This window comes from Oncorhynchus nerka, linkage group LG19 (assembly GCF_034236695.1).
Source record: "Oncorhynchus nerka isolate Pitt River linkage group LG19, Oner_Uvic_2.0, whole genome shotgun sequence".
Taxonomy (NCBI): Eukaryota; Metazoa; Chordata; class Actinopteri; order Salmoniformes; family Salmonidae; genus Oncorhynchus; species Oncorhynchus nerka.
In genome coordinates, this window is record NC_088414.1 from 2374829 (window position 1) to 2393772 (window position 18944).

Here is an 18944-nt window from a genome sequence, read left to right on the forward strand (position 1 = left end):
CTAGGACCCTTAATTACAGTGAAGGGGGATCTTGACTCTACAGCATACAATACAATTCTGTGCTTCATACTTTGTGGCAACAGCTTGGGGAAGGCCCTTTCCTGGAACTCCAACTGCTAGGCCTAATCAGTGCCCGACCTCACTAATGCTCGTGGCTGAATGGAAGCAAGTACCCACAGCAATGTTCCAACATCTAGTGGACAGCCTTCCCAGAAGGGGGGGGGGGCAACTCCGTATTAATGCCCATGATTTTGGAATGAGATGTTCGACAAGCAGGTGTCCACTTACCTTTGGTCATGTGTGTTAATAACATTGATGCGTTCGAAGATGAACTCTTTAGGGACTATTGTGATGAGTCCAAAAACCACATTTGGAATGAATATGACTTTTAGTCCTAATTATTTTAAGAATTAGCGTTACAGTCAAAAAAGTGAACTGTTAATAGTTTTAAAAAATAAGTAAAGATATCAATGCCAAACAACCTGGTTCATCATGGTCATGTCTTTGATGATCCTAAGTTCCAAGTTGGTAGGCCATTGTGGAGGGGATTTACAAAGGATTTAAATAGACACGTAGATGTATCAATAACTGGGCCAGCTCGATCACTTCGATTTTCACAAACTAGGTTAAGAGATGTACCATAAGCCTACGTACCGAATGGTGTCATTTGGATTTTATGGTTCATGAGAAGTTTTTCCAAAGGTTTTCCAAAATGTCCAAGATGGAGGAAAATCTATCCTGACAGATCTTATGGGTCCTTGGGGCAAATTTGTTCAGCATGAGGAAAGAAACCGCTACAAAGTGTCAAGTCTCGAGGTCAAACAGGTGATGGGTGAGGGTTCAAGTGAGACTGCTTATAACAGCACCACCTATAGGCCAATCAGTGCCATTCTTTTTGACAAAGTTACTTATGGGCTCTAGTTTCAGTGCGCCAAATTAGAAAGTTTGCTGTGAATCCCTAAATTATGCAACCAAAATGGAAATCAGTGCAACCACTGCAGGGCTGAAACCCTGACTTCAAGCCAAGGCAAGTTTAGAGTTTACACCCTTGCAGGGAGTTGCGCCACCCCACTTCTAACACCAATGCATCAACCACCATTAGAAGAGATTTCTCAGATCTTTTTCAACAAAACACAAACAGGTACTTAAATTAGTAAAGGCCTTTTATTTTCAATTGGTATATATGGGTTGCAGTCTACAATAATAAAAAACAACAAATCAGAGCAGAAAAGAATAAGAACAATAAATCAATACAATTATTTGAATGTACAAAAGCATCATAACCCACTCAGTCCCCATGGACTGTGATCTGGTTTAAAAATCAACAACGAGATACTTAAATTGCTGTCTTTGGTGGAAATAAGTTTTCTATAGGTTACATCTGAGAAAGACCATATTATCAGGTGACATGCTTTTAGCATAATTGCAATATCGACCCAGTTGGAACAATAACACTCAAAAGACACCACTGAAACTCCATTCAATAGTTAACATGGAATTCTGTGACACAGTGCAATCAAAGGAATTCACTCCGAGACATCATATGATAACCCTATAAAGAAGATGAATGACTTAAATGTGCACAAAGCTGCAGAACATTGAGTATTCATACAATTCAATTTTATTGGAAATGCATGTCCCATTTACTACCATCGAATGGAATTTGAGGGAGTATAAATTAAAGCAGGTGCATTGGCACGTAGTAATGTATGAAGATGGGGCTTCAATTGAAATGAGGGGCCAACAGGACTTTTGACTCAATTCCTACAATGCAGCAATGTTATCTGTAAAAAAAAGGGAAAAAAAGCAAATAAAAACACATTAGGCAACATCAAATACTTTCAAGGGAAGGGGAAGGTCTGAGAATGTATATTTCAAGACAAAAATGGAGACAAACAGAGAGATGCAAGTCCCCTTGGGAGAAGCTGGGGGTGGGTGGGGGTAGTTAACAGTGGGGACAATAGCCCAGTCCCAAAACCGTTAACCTAAACCTCTTTGCAGATAACAAGGAACCAGATAGGTATAACGAAATATATAGATAGCTGCCCTAAACCCATTAGAAGATTCAGCCCAGAAGCATCTGCTGTTCTGCCAAATGACATGTACTCGAGGTGCTGACCTGTTGTACCTTCTATAACCAATGACTATTTGTTGACCCTGCGCTGGTCATCTATGACTGTTTAAACATCTTGAAGAACAATCTGGCCAAAATGGACATGTACTCTTATAATATCCACCTGGTACAGCCAGAAGAGGACAGGCCACCCCTCAGAGCCTGGTTCCTCTCTAGGTTCCTGCCTTTCTGGAGTTTTTCCTGGCCACTGTGCATCACGATCTGCATTGCTTGCTTTTTGGGGTTTTAGGCTAGATATCTGTTAAAGCACTTTGCGACAACTGCTGATGTGAATCAATTGACTGATTGAAGCATCTATCACCTTTGGTGTTTGTAGATCTGAAAGGATCAGACAGGCGTAAAGTAAACAAACTAGTGACCGCTCCACCTCGCTTTCTAATGAGGTATAGGGGAGCTTCTATCATATTGAAAACACCCATCTCATTCCCTCAGATCTGTAAACATCGAAAGGACAAGAGCCATGGTCATGGACCAGACCATTGTGAAGCCATTGTGATATTTCTTAGTTACACCAATCCCCTCCCTTAAGACTGCAAACACCAAAAGGGATAGGGGCAAGGGGAAGAGGCTGGGGGTTATTTTGGAACTGAACAAAATGGCTCGTCATTAGAGGAAGTAAGGTGTTGTTGTTCGGGGAGGGATGACCCGCTCAGAGTCGGGCACGGCACGGAACAGCTTGGGCTCCCGTGTGTTCACGTCCTTGAAAACCATGATGGAGGCGATGTTTCCACAGCGGTAACAGTAGTTGGGCGCAGACCACACCGTCACCAGCTTCTCATCGAACATGAACTTGTAGCCCTCGTGGACCAGCTGGTGTGCACGGCAGATCAGCTTCAGATTGTTGATGTGAACAAACTGAAATTGGGAAAGAAGGATCATGGATGTAACTCGGTATTCAACATAGGTGAGGTGCGCCCCCAAAGAATCCGTTCCACTTGGACCTCCAAGGCTACAGATGAACTTTTCCCACATGTGCGATCAAAAGTTGCCCCCTTAACCCCCCTAGATCAGGGTTTCCCAAACACGGTCCTGGTGCCCACCCTGGGTGCACGTTGCTTTGCCCTAGCACTAGAGCAGATTCAAATAACCAACCCATCTTTAACCTTTGATTATTTGAATCGGCGGTGTTGTGCTAGGGCATAAACCCCAGGACAGTCACCCCCCCTCAGTTTACAATTCAAGCACTGAAGGTGTCGATAGTTAGAATGACCATGTCACTTACTCTCTGCATAGGCAATGACGCCTTGTGATTGACAGGAGGCGAGACAATAAATGCAACCAAAACAGTCGGTCTGGAAGCCCGTCTAGGCCTGCATTTATCATAATCCCCTTTGGTAGTTACCCCTCTCCGCAGGAAAACAATTTACCTCATTAGTGACCTTGGCGCCAAAGAGCCAGCCTGCACCTCGCGGACTGATGGCCCAGGTGTCCACATCCTCTGGGTCCGACCACACCAGGTCACAGAAGGCCCCCTTGTGGGGAATCTCTTGGTTGCGCTCGATTGTGCGGATCTGGTCCAGGGTCTTGATGTCAGGTGAAAGGCCACCATGCACACAAAGGACCTGCTCGTCTATCAACTGTGGTCAGAAACTCCTATTAGTTATAGACTCATAAGTGTGGGAAAATGTAACATAACAAAAGCAACCATTTTTTTATTTTTATAATTGAAATCAATGGCTGGACTTACAGCAGCTACTGTTAGCATGTCAAACACTTTAGTGCAGTATCGCCAGGCGTTTGCATTTCCGTATTTCGTTTGGCACTCATCTGCAAAAATATATACATATATTACACTTCACACATAATTCTGGTAGTGCTTCTTTTTAATGGTACAACATTCACAGATAATGGAAGAAATGTATAATTACACAGTAGTAACCTATAAATTGGTTCTTCAGGTTGTTAAAACAAAATGCTGTTGGTTAAAACAAAATGCTGTTACAGAAACCTAACAATGCAAATTAAACTTAAAAAAAAAAAATGGAGCCCGCACCTTCCCGAGGGGACTAATGAAGTAGACTGGTGAAAGCAGTCGGGGAAACCAGCCTGTGGAAAAATCTTCTTACAACCAAGACCTCAATCCAACTTGGGACCTGGAATGTCTGTACAACGTACTACTAAGCAGGAAAAGCAGCACAAGAAGCCCAAGTTATAAAGGAATACAACAACTAGCTGAAGCTTGCTGGAATGGTGCAGGTTGGACCACACTATCAAAACGGAAAGTGACTGCCTATTCAGGACATGAGAATGAAGACCACACATAATGGGAGGCAGTTTCAACAAGGACCATCACAGCAAGGTTTAACTACAAAGCCAGGAAAGTCACCATTGTCCAATGCTACACACCTTTAAACAATGCAGTGGAGGAATCAGAACAACTCTATTACGAGAATCTACAAACAGTTTATGATGCAACACCCAAGATAGGTTCAGACAACACAGGTAAATACACCATAATGGGGGTTCATGGCCTTGGTCAGACAAAATGGTCCCCTTGTGGGGGAGAGCTATTCACTTCTGTGCCAAAAACAACCTAGTTGTAGGAGAGCGCATTTTTCCCACAAGAGAATCCATAAAGCAAGCTGGGACTCGACAATATCACCAGAGGGCAAATGAAGAAGGAGCTTACTTGACTTCAGGGTTAGGAGAGGCACTGACATTGCCTCCGACCACCATCTGGTCGTGGGAACCCTCAAAACCAAGCTGAGAGCCTTATAAAGATACCAAGTAAAAAAACACATCACAAGTTCAATACCCAGAGCCTCAGAACACAACCGATGTAGGAGACATAAACTGTCACGCTGCAGAACAGATTCCGCACCATCTCACACTTCACTGAGGAAAAACACACTAGACAAGCAGTGGACCATGTTAACAACACCATCTCACACTTCACTGAGGAAAAACACACTAGACAAGCAGTGGACCATGTTAACAACACCATCTCACACTTCACTGAGGAAAAACACACTAGACAAGCAGTGGACCATGTTAACAACGCCAGCTCACATTTCACTGAGGAAAAACACACTAGACAAGCAGTGGACCATGTTAACAACACCATCTCACACTTCACTGAGGAAAAACACACTAGACAAGCAGTGGACCATGTTAACAACACCATCTCACACTTCACTGAGGAAAAACACACTAGACAAGCAGTGGACCATGTTAACAACACCATCTCACACTTCACTGAGGAAAAACACACTAGACAAGCAGTGGACCATGTTAACAACACCATCTCACATTTCACTGAGGAAAAACACACTAGACAAGCAGTGGACCATGTTAACACCACCATCTCACACTTCACTGAGGAAAAACACACTAGACAAGCAGTGGACCATGTTAACACCACCATCTCACATTTCACTGAGGAAAAACACACTAGACAAGCAGTGGACCATGTTAACAACACCATCTCACACTTCACTGAGGAAAAACACACTAGACAAGCAGTGGACCATGTTAACAACACCATCTCACACTTCACTGAGGAAAAACACACTAGACAAGCAGTGGACCATGTTAACAACACCATCTCACATTTCACTGAGGAAAAACACACTAGACAAGCAGTGGACCATGTTAACAACACCATCTCACACTTCACTGAGGAAAAACACACTAGACAAGCAGTGGACCATGTTAACAACACCATCTCACATTTCACTGAGGAAAAACACACTAGACAAGCAGTGGACCATGTTAACAACACCATCTCACACTTCACTGAGGAAAAACACACTAGACAAGCAGTGGACCATGTTAACAACACAATCGGAAAGAGTGGCTCTCAGACCTGGATTCTAATAGAGGAAAGGAGGTAGCTGACACAGAACCTCTGCAGAGATTCCAAAACGTAATGTTCTAACTATAATTACTGTTCCCTGAAGGAGGGAAATTAGGTACAACATACTAAGAGGAGTCGCAATCTCGCGACTTCGGTTGAAGGGTCTAAAAATCACACTTGCCAAGGCCAACGAAATCCACGCCTCGCTGGAAGCCCAACCTTCCACAGGTGATACTCATGAGGCTCTGATTCATTCCTTCAATTTAACACCACTCTTCACCAAGCACAGGAACGAGTGGCGCGGGGCCAAACAGGTGTTTCAGTGGTTCATAAATCACACCCCAATTTTAGAATAAGGCTGTAACGTAATAAGTTGTGGAAGGAAGGGGTCTGAATCGTTTCCGAATGCACTGTATATAGACAAAAAAACAGATTCCATATGGGATCGAATGTTGGGCATTTACACAGATGGGGCCCCATCTATCCCGGGATAGCAGCCAGACCTCTGCACTCTAGTTATGAATGAGTCTCCCTCTACCATATGGATGCATTGTATGATACACCAAGAGCAACTGGTGGCAAATCAGCAGAGCACAGAACTCGGAGATACAGTATACAGCAGCAGTTAACTTCAATAGTGAACTACATCAAACCACAGCCTGTTCACAAAACTATGTGGAGATTTTCCTCCCTCAAAGGGCGCTGAGGCCTCAGGAACAGTCGATGTCATGATGCTGCAGAAGTGTGGGGGGGATGCACAACAAAATTGTAGCCAGTAACCTGACGTCACTGTTCACATGATCTAGGGCGACACTGAGCATGCGGGCCAAATGAGGAGACAAAGAAGGCAGGAACCACCTGGAATGAGGTCAAGAAAACCCCTCCGAACAGAGTCTGCTGGAGATGCACTCGAGGCTCTTCGTGCCACTAGGGGCTTAAAGGAATAAGCCAAGAAAGTCAACTTATAAACGACTTATTTGTTTGTTCATTTAGTTAGAACCAGTAAGTTAGCAGTCACAATAACTAGGGCACGAGACCCTAGAAGTATACATATGGTCTTATGTGTTGTTAGAGTTGATGTGCCCCCAGCAATTAGGCATGTTGCTCACCGTAAAAGCCGTACACCTGTGTGATCTGCCTGCTTTCGTGATTTCCTCGTAGAAGCGTGATGCGGTCCGGCCACTTGGCTTTTAAGGCTAGGAGGTACGTGAATGTCTCCAAGCTGTAGTATCCCCTGTCCACAAAGTCTCCCTGAGGAAACAGAGACCGTCACTGACCAGGGTTCAGATCAATCTCAAGTCATCCAGTTTCTAAACAGCAATGACTAACTCAGAGAGGCTACTTGGCTTTTAAGGCTAGTATCCCCTGTCCACAAAGTCTCCCTGAGGAAACAGAGACCGTCACTGACCAGGGTTCAGATCAATCTCAAGTCATCCAGTTTCTAAACAGCAATGACTAACTCAGAGAGGCTACTTGGCTTTTAAGGCTAGTATCCCCTGTCCACAAAGTCTCCCTGAGGAAACAGAGACCGTCACTGACCAGGGTTCAGATCAATCTCAAGTCATCCAGTTTCTAAACAGCAATGACTAACTCAGAGGCTGCTGCCTACATGGAGACCCAATCACTGGCCACTTTAATAAATGGATCACTAGTCACTTTAATAATGTTTACATATCTTACATTATTCATATCACATGTATATACTGTATTTTATTTATAATGTTTACATATCTTACATTTCTCATATCAAACTTTATTTGCCACATGATATGACGACAACAAGTGTAGACTTTACCGTGAAATGCTTTCTGAAAAGCCCTTAGCCAACAGTGCAGTTCACGAAGAAGAAAACATTTATCAAGTAGACCAAAATAAAAAGTAACAATAACGAGGCGATATACACAGGGGGCACCGGTACCGGGTCAGTGTGGAGGCTATATACAGGGGGCACCGGTACCGGGTCAGTGTGGAGGCTATATACAGGGGGCACCGGTACCGGGTCAGTGTGGAGGCTATATACAGGGGGCACCGGTACCGGGTCAGTGTGGAGGCTATATACAGGGGGCACCGGTACCGGGTCAGTGTGGAGGCTATATACAGGGGCACCGGTACCGGGTCAGTGTGGAGGCTATATACAGGGGCACCGGTGCCGGGTCAGTGTGGAGGCTATATACAGGGGCACCGGTGCCGGGTCAGTGTGGAGGCTATATACAGGGGCACCGGTACCGGGTCAGTGTGGAGGCTATATACAGGGGCACCGGTACCGGGTCAGTGTGGAGGCTATACACAGGGGCACCGGTACCGGGTCAGTGTGGAGGCTATATACAGGGGCACCGGTAGGCTATATACAGGGGCACCGGTACCGGGTCAGTGTGGAGGCTATATACAGGGGCACCGGTACCGGGTCAGTGTGGAGGCTATATACAGGGGCACCGGTGCCGGTCAGTGTGGAGGCTATATACAGGGGCACCGGTGTGTGGAGGCTATATACAGGGGCACCGGTGCCGGGTCAGTGTGGAGGCTATATACAGGGGGCACCGGTGCCGGGTCAGTGTGGAGGCTATATACAGGGGGCACCGGTACAGAGTCAATGTGGAGGCTATATACAGGGGGCACCGGTACCGGGTCAGTGTGGAGGCTATATACAGGGGGCACCGGTACCGGGTCAGTGTGGAGGCTATATACAGGGGGCACCGGTACCGGGTCAGTGTGGAGGCTATATACAGGGGGCACCGGTACCGGGTCAGTGTGGAGGCTATATACAGGGGGCACCGGTACAGAGTCAATGTGGAGGCTATATACAGGGGGCACCGGTACAGAGTCAATGTGGAGGCTATATACAGGGGCACCGGTACAGAGTCAATGTGGAGGCTATATACAGGGGCACCGGTACAGAGTCAGTGTGGAGGCTATATACAGGGGCACCGGGTCAGTGTGGAGGCTATATACAGGGGCACCGTCAGTGTGGAGGCTATATACAGGGGGCACCGATACCGGGTCAGTGTGGAGGCTATATACAGGGGGTACCGGTACCGGGTCAGTGTGCAGGGGTACAGGCTAGTTGAGGTCATCTGTACATGTAGGTGGGGGCAAAGTGACTATGCATAGGTATGCATCACATGTATACTATATTACATATATTACATTACTCATATCACATGTATATACTGTATTTTATACCATCTATTGCACCTTGCCTATGCCGCTCGGCCATGTGTGTATTAGGTAGTTGTTGGGGATCGCTAGATTACCTGTTAGATATTACTGCATTGTCGGAACTAGAAGCACAAGCATTTCGCTACACTCGCATTAAACATCTGCTAACCATGTGTACGTGACAAATAACATTTGATTTCTTACCATACTCAATATTATCCCTGCTACAGAACAGTTAAAAAAAAAAAAAAATCTTACCATAAAAATGTAGTTTGTGTCTGGAACTTGTCCTCCAGTTCTGAAGAGTTCACATAGGTCATAAAACTGGAGACAGGGATCAGAAAGACAATGTCACATTCATGGCAAGTGGACCATAAAAATTGAGATGTTTAAAATGCGCATAGTAAGAGAACAAAGGAATTTGGGAAAGGTATCAAAAAGAAAATGAGATAATACCTGGCCATGAATGTCTCCACAAACAGTGACGGGAGTGGATACTGGTTGAACATTTGATTCCTCGAGCAGCAAATCACATACGTAGTCACATAATCTCTGTAAGGGGTGAGACACATGACACAATTATCAGGCTGACAAATAACACTTGCACGTTGGGCCGACTGATATTTTGACACAACCATATTTGAATTTGTTAACGTTAGAGGTATCAAAATTGAAATAATGTTGCAGGGCAACGGTATTTAACTCTTACGCCAACGAGGCCCGAAGCCTGCTGGTTCTCTGTTCTACCTGGTCTAAAATCCCTGATTAGAGGGGAACAATAAATAAAAAAACGCAGTGGAACTGGCTTCGATGTCCAGAGTTGAGTTTGAGGGTTGTAGAGTGTGTTCCCCTCTGCCCAGAGTGGGTGAAAACCCACTTTGGTGATGACTTTTTACTTACTTGTGTCCTAATATACACGTTACCAAGACAAATATGATTGTTCATGTTCTGAATCATTCAGTGGGGTCTTTAACTTATCGATATAGCCCAAAAGTCAGATTTCGTAGCCTAAAACATCAGATAATAAACATTGAGCTCTGTTGTCAGAGCAGTGCAGCTTTCTTTGCGAAACTTTCGAGGATTTCGCATTTTGTGGTCGTCTCGTCTTCTAAGTTGTTTCCGCGGGTCACAAATAGCTACATTAGCATGACATGAGCAGAATTAAATCTAAAAGGCTTTGAAGAATAAAAAGCTTGCCGTACACGCTCACACGGAACCCAAACTGGCGTGCCCCATCGCGCCCCATCGTGCCCCATCGCGCATAAATGTATTTTGTCCCCCCACACCAAACGCGGTCACGACACGCAGGTTAAAATATCAAAACAAACTCTGAACCAATTATATTCATTTGGGGACAGGTCGAAAAGCATTAAACATTTATGGCAATTTAGCTAGCTTGCAGTTGCTAGCTAATTAGTCCTGGGATATAAACATGGAGTTGTAATTGAACCTGAAATACACAAGGTCCTCTACGCCACCAATTAATTTACATATAAAAACGGTCAACCGAATCATTTCTAGTCATCTCTTCTCCTTCCAGACTTTTTCTTCTCTTGACTTTATATTGCGACTGGCAACTTTCATAAATTAGGTGCATTACCGCCACCGACCTCATTCGTCTTTCAGTCACCCACGTGGGTAACTGCTTGTATTAACCAATGAGGAGATGGGAGAGGCAGGACTTGCACAGCAATCTGCGTCAGAAATAGAACTGATTTCTATTTTAGCCCTTGGCAACGCAGACGCTCGTTGGCGCGCGCAATAATTGAATAATATAGGTTCCGGAATTTATTTTGCAATACTCGCGCACGCAACAGGAGCGGTGTAATCAGCCCGTCAGGGCGCCATTGACATTTCACAGCGTTACGCTTGTTTTTGTGAGAAGTCTGACAAAGAACAGGAACTTCAAATTAAAATTGCAGAATGCATAAATCGCTCCACCATTTCCTGGTTACTAAAACTAATAGTTAGCCTAATTTTAGTGTGTGTGACAAAATAAGCTAGTATAGTGTGTAGAGATTCATTGTACCAGCTAAACAGCTGTGAAATATTTTTGATCAGGGGCACAACTTTCATTGGGGACAGGGGTCATGCACCCCCCACAATCTGAAATTGCATTTTTGTCCACCCCCAGTTTTATCATTGCAATGTGATACAAATAGCAGCAATGGTGTGCTTTAGGACCATGCAGGCACATCAGAGTGTTCAGCCGGCTGGATTTAGGACAGCAAGGACACCACAGAGAGGGCTGACAGGCTGTGTGAATGCTGAACTGTGTGAACGCTGGCTAAACCAGTACGGGGAGAGTTGAGCATAGTTCAGTGTGTGTGCATGTATGCATGTATGTATGTACGTATATACGTGTGTTGCGCTCCTTCGCTGAGTGGAAAAGTAAGCAGAGCATTAACTGGCTACTCTTTAGTTGACTGATGTCGCTGGCAAGGTGAACTGCTGTTTAACTTCACAGGAAAAAACAAAACTAGTGTGTATTGGCTATTATTGATAGTACTACTAACAGCTGTTGTTTGTATGGAAATGTTTTGTAGCCTTTGTTTTGTTCCATTTCAGAAGTAAATTAACTTGGCTGGCTTTCGCAAGTTGATGTACTGTATCATGACTGGCCTGTAAGGATCCAAATAGATTAGATCAGCTTTAAAATAAATGGATTTAAAAAAAATACCCTCTCACCCACAGAGGGGGGGGGGGACTGGTGTGGGGGGGGCAGCTTACTCCTTAATGAAAATCAAGGACAGAACATTCAGCTGCCACAGGAATGTGCCTTTGTCTACATAGAAATGTTTCTGCCAAAACTAACACGTTCTAAAACAAATACTGGAACAGAACTTCAAAACATAGAACGTGGGAATGGTCAGAGGCGATCTAAAGAATGTCATTTCGGCTGTTGTTTTGTTTTGTCATAAAAAAATGTATAACTTCTGTAACTTGAAAAGTATACACTATACAGTGGGGCAAAAAAGTATTTAGTCAGCCACCAATTGTGCAAGTTCTCCCACTTAAAAAGATGAGAGGCCTGTAATTTTCATCATAGGTACACTTCAACTATGACAGACAAAATGAGGAGAAAAAAAATCCAGACAATCACATTGTAGGATTTTTAATTTATTTATTTGCAAATTATGGTGGAAAATAAGTATTTGGTCACCTACTAACAAGCAAGATTTCTGGCTCTCACAGACCTGTTTCTTCTTTAAGAGGCTCCTCTGTCCTCCACTCGTTACCTGTATTAATGGCACCTGTTTGAACTTGTTATCAGTATAAAAGACACCTGCCCACAACCTCAAACAGTCACACTCCAAACTCCACTATGGCCAAGACCAAAGAGCTGTCAAAGGACACCAGAAACAAAATTGTAGACCTGCACCAGGCTGGGAAGACTGAATCTGCAATAGGTAAGCAGCTTGGTTTGAAGAAATCAACTGTGGGAGCATTATTAGGAAATGGAAGACATACAAGACCACTGATAATCACCCTCGATCTGGGGCTCCATGCAAGATCTCACCCTGTGGGGTCAAAACGATCACAAGAACGGTGAGCAAAAATCCCAGAACCACACGGGGGGACCTAGTGAATGACCTGCAGAGAGCTGGGACCAAAGGAACAAAGCCTACCATCAGTAACACACTACGCCGCCAGGGACTCAAAATCCTGCAGTGCCAGATGTGACCCCCTGCTTAAGCCAGTACATGTCCAGGCCCGTCTGAAGTTTGCTAGAGAGCATTTGGATGATCCAGAAGAAGACTGGGAGAATGTCATATGGTCAGATGAAACCAAAATATAACTTTTTGTAAAAACTCAACTCGTCATGTTTGGAGGACAAAGAATGCTGAGTTGCATCCAAAGAACACCATACCTACTGTGAAGCATGTGGGTGGAAACATCATGCTTTGGGGCTGTTTTTCTGCAAAGAGACCAGGACGACTGATCCGTGTAAAGGAAAGAAGGAATGGGACCATGTATCGTGAGATTTTGAGTGAAAACCTCCTTCCATCAGCAAGGGCATTGAAGATGAAACGTGGCTGGGTCTTTCAGCATGACAACGATCCCAAACACACCGCCCGGGCAACGAAGGAGTGGCTTCGTAAGAAGCATTTCAAGGTCCTGGAGTGGCCTAGCCAGTCTCCAGATCTCAACCCCATAGAAAATCTTTGGAGGGAGTTGAAAGTCCGTGTTGCCCAGCAACAGCCCCAAAACATCACTGCTCTAGAGGAGATCTGCATGTTGGAATGGGCCAAAATACCAGCAACAGTGTGTGAAAACCTTGTGAAGACTTACAGAAAACATTTGACCTCTGTCATTGCCAACAAAGGGTAATAAATTGTCCACCATAATTTGCAAATAAATTCATTAAAAATCCTACAATGGGATTTTCTGGATATTTTTTTCTCATTTTGTCTGTCATAGTTGAAGAGTACCTATGATGAAAATTACAGGCCTCTCATCTTTTTAAGTGGGAGAACTTGCACAATTGGTGGCTGACTAAATACTTTTTTGCCCCACTGTATGTGTGAAGTGTCCATGCGTTGTGTATGGAATATGACAAATGTGTGTTTTTGTTAATAGAGGGATGTGATTTTAGAAACTCAAGAGGAAATGGTTTCTATAACCTTGTACAATTAAGTAGTCACCAACCCCTCCACTGAGAACAGAGAGCTCAGAACATGAGAACATATGAAAGCTAGTGGTTCCTTTTAACATGGGTCTTCAATATTCCCAGGTAAAAAGTTTTAAGTTGTAGTTATTATAGGACTATTTCTCTCTATACCATTTGTATTTCATATACCTTTGACTATTGGATGTTCTAATAGGTACTGCTTGAAGCATTGCGAAGAGCTTCTGGCAAACGCAGTAAAGTGCTGTTTGAATGAATGCTTACGAGCCTGCTGCTGCCTACCACCGCTCAGTCAGACTGCTCTATCAAATCATAGACTTAATTATAATATAATAACACACAGAAATACAAGCCCTAGGTCATTAATAATGGCCAAATCCGGAAACGATAATTTCGAAAATGAAATGTTTATTCTTTCAGTGAGTTATCTAACGGGTGGCATCCATAAGTTTAAATATCGCTGTTACATTGCGCAACCTCCAATGTTATGTCATAATTACGTAAAATTCTGGCAAATTAGTTCGCAACGAGCCAGGCGGCCCAAACTGTTGCATATACCCCGACTCTGCATGCAATGAACGCAAGAGAAGTGACACAATTTCCCTAGTTTAATATTGCCTGCTAACTTGAATTTCTTTTAACAAAATATGCAGGTATAAAACAACATACTTCTGTGTATTAATTTTAAGAAAGGCATTGACATTTATGGTTAGGTACATTCGTGCAACGATTGTGCTTTTATCACAAATGGACTTTTGTTAAATCATCCCGTTGGCAAAGTTGGCTGTCTTTGTTAGGAAGAAATAGTCTTCACACAGTTCGCAACGAGCCAGGCGGCCCAAACTGCTGCATATACCCCGACTCTGATGCACAGAACGCAAGGCACTGCATCGATTATATGCAACGCGGGACAAGCTAGATAAACCAGTAATATCGTCAACCATGTATAGTTAACTTCTTAACCTTTTAAGGTATAGGGGGCAGCATTTTCCCTTTTGGATAAATAGCGTGCCCAATTTCAACTTCCTGCTACTCATGCCAGGAATATAAGATATGCATATTATTAGTAGATGTGGATAGAAAACACTATGAAGTTCCTAAAACTGTTTGAATCATGTCTGAGTATAACAGAACTTATGTAGCAGGCAAAACCCCGAAGACTAACTGTTCAGTTTTTTTTTTGCCTCTGACTGCTCCCTCAGTTGTCTTTGCCAAGGGATATTTGATACGAACAATTTTTCAGTTCCTACCACCTCCACTGGATGTCACCAGTCTTTGGAACAACGTTACACTATTGAGAGTTGCGCAAGACGTAAAAAGGAGCATGGTTTGTTTACTTTCTGTATTGAATACAGATTGCCCCATTTACAATTTGATCGATTATTAACGTTTAAAAATACCTAAAGTTGTATTACAAAAGTAGTTTGAAATATTTTGGCAAAGTTTATAGGCAACTTTTGAAATGTTTTGTAGTGACGTGTTTTTGTAAGCTGTTTTTTTCTGGATCAAACGTGCTTTATAAATGGACATTTTGGGTATATATGGACGGAATTATATAAAAAAAAGGACCAATTGTGATGTTTATGGGACATATTGGAGTGCCAACAAAAGAAGCTCGTCAAAGGCATGTTTTATATTTTATTCCAGCGTTTTGTGTAGCGCCTGCAGGTTTGAAATATGCTACCCTCTTTATTGACAGTGCTATCATCAGATAATAGCTTCTTAATGCTTTTGCGGAAAAACTTTAAAAAATTTGACATGTTGGCTGGATTCACAACGAGTGTAGCTTTAATTGAGTATCTTACATATGTGATTTAATGAATGTTTGATCTTATATCATTATTTGAATTTGCCGCGCTGCATTTTCCCTGTTTTTTTCCCAAGTGGGACGCAAGCGTCCCCTATACCATTAGAAGGTAAGGTGTAGGGGGCAGCATTTTCACTTTTGGATAAATAGCGTGCCCAATTTCAACTTCCTGCTACCCATGCCAGGAATATAAGATATGCATATTAGTAGTAGATTTGGATAGAAAACACTGAAGTTTCTAAAACTGTTTGAATCATGTCTGTGAGCATAACAGAACTTATGTAGCAGGCAAAACCCCGAGGACTAACCGTTCAGATCTTTTTTTGTTGGTCGCTATCTGTTCACTGAGTTCTCATTAACAAATTATATTTCTTAGGAACCTGTTTTCAGTTCCTACAGCTTCCACTGGATGACACCAGTCTTTGGAATTTGGTTGAGGTTATTAATTTGTACAATGAAGAAGTAGGCCATCTAGGAACTGTGTAACACTGTTGAGAGTTGTGCAAGACTTGAAAAGTAGTGTTGGTTTGTTGTCTTCCGGTATTGAACACAGATAGACCAGTCTAAAATTTGATAGATTATTAACGTTTAAAAAATACCTAATGTTGTATTACAAAAGTAGTTTGAAATAATTTGGCAAAGTTTATAGGCTACTTTTGAATTTTTTTGTAGTGACGTTGCGTTTTTGTGGATCAAACGCGTCAAATAAATGGACATTTGGATATATATGGACTGAATTAATTGAACAAAAGGAACAATTGTGATGTTTATAGGACATATTGGAGTGCCAACAAAAGAAGCTCGTCAAAGGTAATGCATGTTTTATATTTTATTTCTGCGTTGTGTAGCGCCTGCAGGGTTGAAATATGCTACTCTTTGTTTACTATTGTGCTATCATCAGATAATAGCTTCTTATGCGTTCGCCGAAAAGCCTTTATAAAATCTGACATGTTGGCTGGATTCACAACGAGTGTAGCTTTAATTGAGTATCTTACATGTGGCTGGATTCACAACGAGTGTAGCTTTAATTGAGTATCTTACATGTGTGATTTAATGAAAGTTAGATTTTTATATCATTTTTTTTTAACTTGCCGCGCTGCATTTTCCCTGTTTTTTTGCCCAAGTGGGACGCAACCGTCCCCTATCCTAAAGAGGTTTTAATCATAGGCCTAGGGATGAAACGGTTACCCAGTTTCACGATAAAATTCCCGACGGTTAGTATTAGCGTTTCAAATGTTTAGTATCATTAAAACAGTGTTTGATTAAGTTAGCAACAGTCTGATGCAGGCGCAGCAGGCAATGTGGGTTTTGCTTTGTGTGAAAACATGGCGGAAAGCAGTGACGGCTCAAGTGACATTTTTCAAGCCTTTAAGAGGACCAAATCTGAAGTGTGGTCGTATTGGACTGTCCATTAATCACGGTACTCCTTTCTGCTTGTTTGTCTAACCTGTCGGCCCCGTTGCCTAGTCAACGCCATTTTACCTGCTGTTTGTTGTGCTAGCGGATTAGCCTCGCCTACTGTTTTTAGCTAGCTTTCCAAATTCAACACCTGTGATTACTGTATGCCTCGCTGTATGTCTCTCTCAGATGTCAATATGCCTTGTATACTGTTGTTCAGGTTAGTTATCATTGTTTTAGTTCACAATGGAGCCCCTAGACCCACTCTGCATACCCCTGTTACCTCCTTTGTCCCACCTCCCTCACATGCGGTGACCTCACCCATTACAACCAGCATGTCCAGAGATACAACCTCTCTCATCATCACCCAGTGCCTGGGCCTACCTCCGCTGTACCCGCACCCCACCATACCCCTGTCTGCGCATTATGCCCTGAATATATTCTACCATGCCCAGAAACCTGCTCCTCTTATCCTCTGCCCCCAACGCTCTAGGCGACCAGTTTTGATAGCCTTTAGCCGCACCCTCATACTACTCCTTCTCTGTTCCGCGGGTGATGTGGAGGTAAACCCAGGCCCTGCATGTCCCCAGGTACCCTCATTTGTTGACTTCTGTGATCGAAAAAGCCTTGGTTTTATGCATGTCAACATCAGAAGCCTCCTCCCTAAGTTTGTTTTACTCACTGCTTTAGCACACTCTGCTAACCCTGATGTCCTTGCCGTGTCTGAATCCTGGCTCAGGAAGGCCACCAAAAATTCAGAGATTTCCATACCCAACTATAACATCTTCCGTCAAGATAGAACTGCCAAAGGGGCGGAGTTGCAGTCTACTGCAGAGATAGCCTGCAAAGTAATGTCATACTTTCCAGGTCCATACCCAAACAGTTCGAACTACTAATTTTGAAAATTACCCTCTCCAGAAATAAGTCTCTCACTGTTACCGCCTGCTACCGACCACCCTCAGCTCCCAGCTGTGCCCTGGACACCATTTGTGAATTGATCGCCCCCATCTAGCTTCAGAGTTTGTTCTGTTAGGTGACCTAAACTGGGATATGCTTAACACCCCGGCAGTCCTACAATGTAAGCTAGATGCCCTCAATCTCACTCAAATCATCAAGGAACCCACCAGGTACAACCCTAACTCTGTAAACAAGGGCACCCTCATAGACGTCATCCTGACCAACTGGCCCTCCAAATACACCTCCGCTGTCTTCAACCAGGATCTCAGCGATCACTGCCTCATTGCCTGTATCCGCCACGGAGCCGCAGTCAAACGACCACCCCTCATCACTGTCAAACGCTCCCTAAAACACTTCTGTGAGCAGGCCTTTCTAATCGACCTGGCCCGGGTATCCTGGAAGGACATTGACCTCATCCCGTCAGTTGAGGATGCCTGGTCATTCTTTAAAAGTAACTTCCTCACCATTTTAGATAAGCATGCTCCGTTCAAAAAATGCAGAACCAAGAACAGATACAGCCCTTGGTTCACTCCAGACCTGACTGCCCTCGACCAGCACAAAAACATCCTGTGGCGGACTGCAATAGCATCGAATAGCCCCGTGATATGCAACTGTTCAGGGAAGTCAGGAACCAATACACGCAGTCAGTCAGGAAAGCTAAGGCCAGCTTCTTCAGGCAGAAGTTTGCATCCTGTAGCTCCAACTCCAAAAAGTTCTGGGACACTGTGAAGTCCATGGAGAACAAGAGCACCTCCTCCCAGCTGCCCACTGCACTGAGGCTAGGTAACACGGTCTCCACCGATAAATCCACGATTATCGAAAGCTTCAATAAGCACTTCTCAACGGCTGGCCATGCCTTCCGCCTGGCTACTCCAACCTCGGCCAACAGCTCCGCAGCTCCTCGCCCAAGCCTCTCCAGGTTCTCCTTTACCCAAATCCAGATAGCAGATGTTCTGAAAGAGCTGCAAAACCTAGACCCGTACAAATCAGCTGGGCTTGACAATCTGGACCCTCTATTTCTGAAACTATCTGCCGCCATTGTCGCAACCCCTATTACCAGCCTGTT

General features: G+C 43.7%; 1 protein-coding gene across 1 annotated transcript in view; it reads right to left on the reverse strand.

Annotated features, from left to right (window-relative positions):
* Positions 1 to 1145: 1145 nt before the first annotated feature.
* Positions 1146 to 18944, reverse strand: part of LOC115147114 (serine/threonine-protein phosphatase 6 catalytic subunit-like) — a 28733-nt gene continuing 10934 nt past the window's right edge. The window contains exons 2-7 of the mRNA XM_065004608.1: positions 9543 to 9638; positions 9345 to 9410; positions 7040 to 7181; positions 3822 to 3901; positions 3502 to 3711; positions 1146 to 2989 (exon numbers count right to left, since the gene is read on the reverse strand). Of these exons, the coding sequence (XP_064860680.1) occupies positions 2741 to 2989; positions 3502 to 3711; positions 3822 to 3901; positions 7040 to 7181; positions 9345 to 9410; positions 9543 to 9638 (843 nt within the window). The 3' untranslated portion in view covers positions 1146 to 2740. The remainder of the gene's footprint in view (positions 2990 to 3501; positions 3712 to 3821; positions 3902 to 7039; positions 7182 to 9344; positions 9411 to 9542; positions 9639 to 18944) is intronic.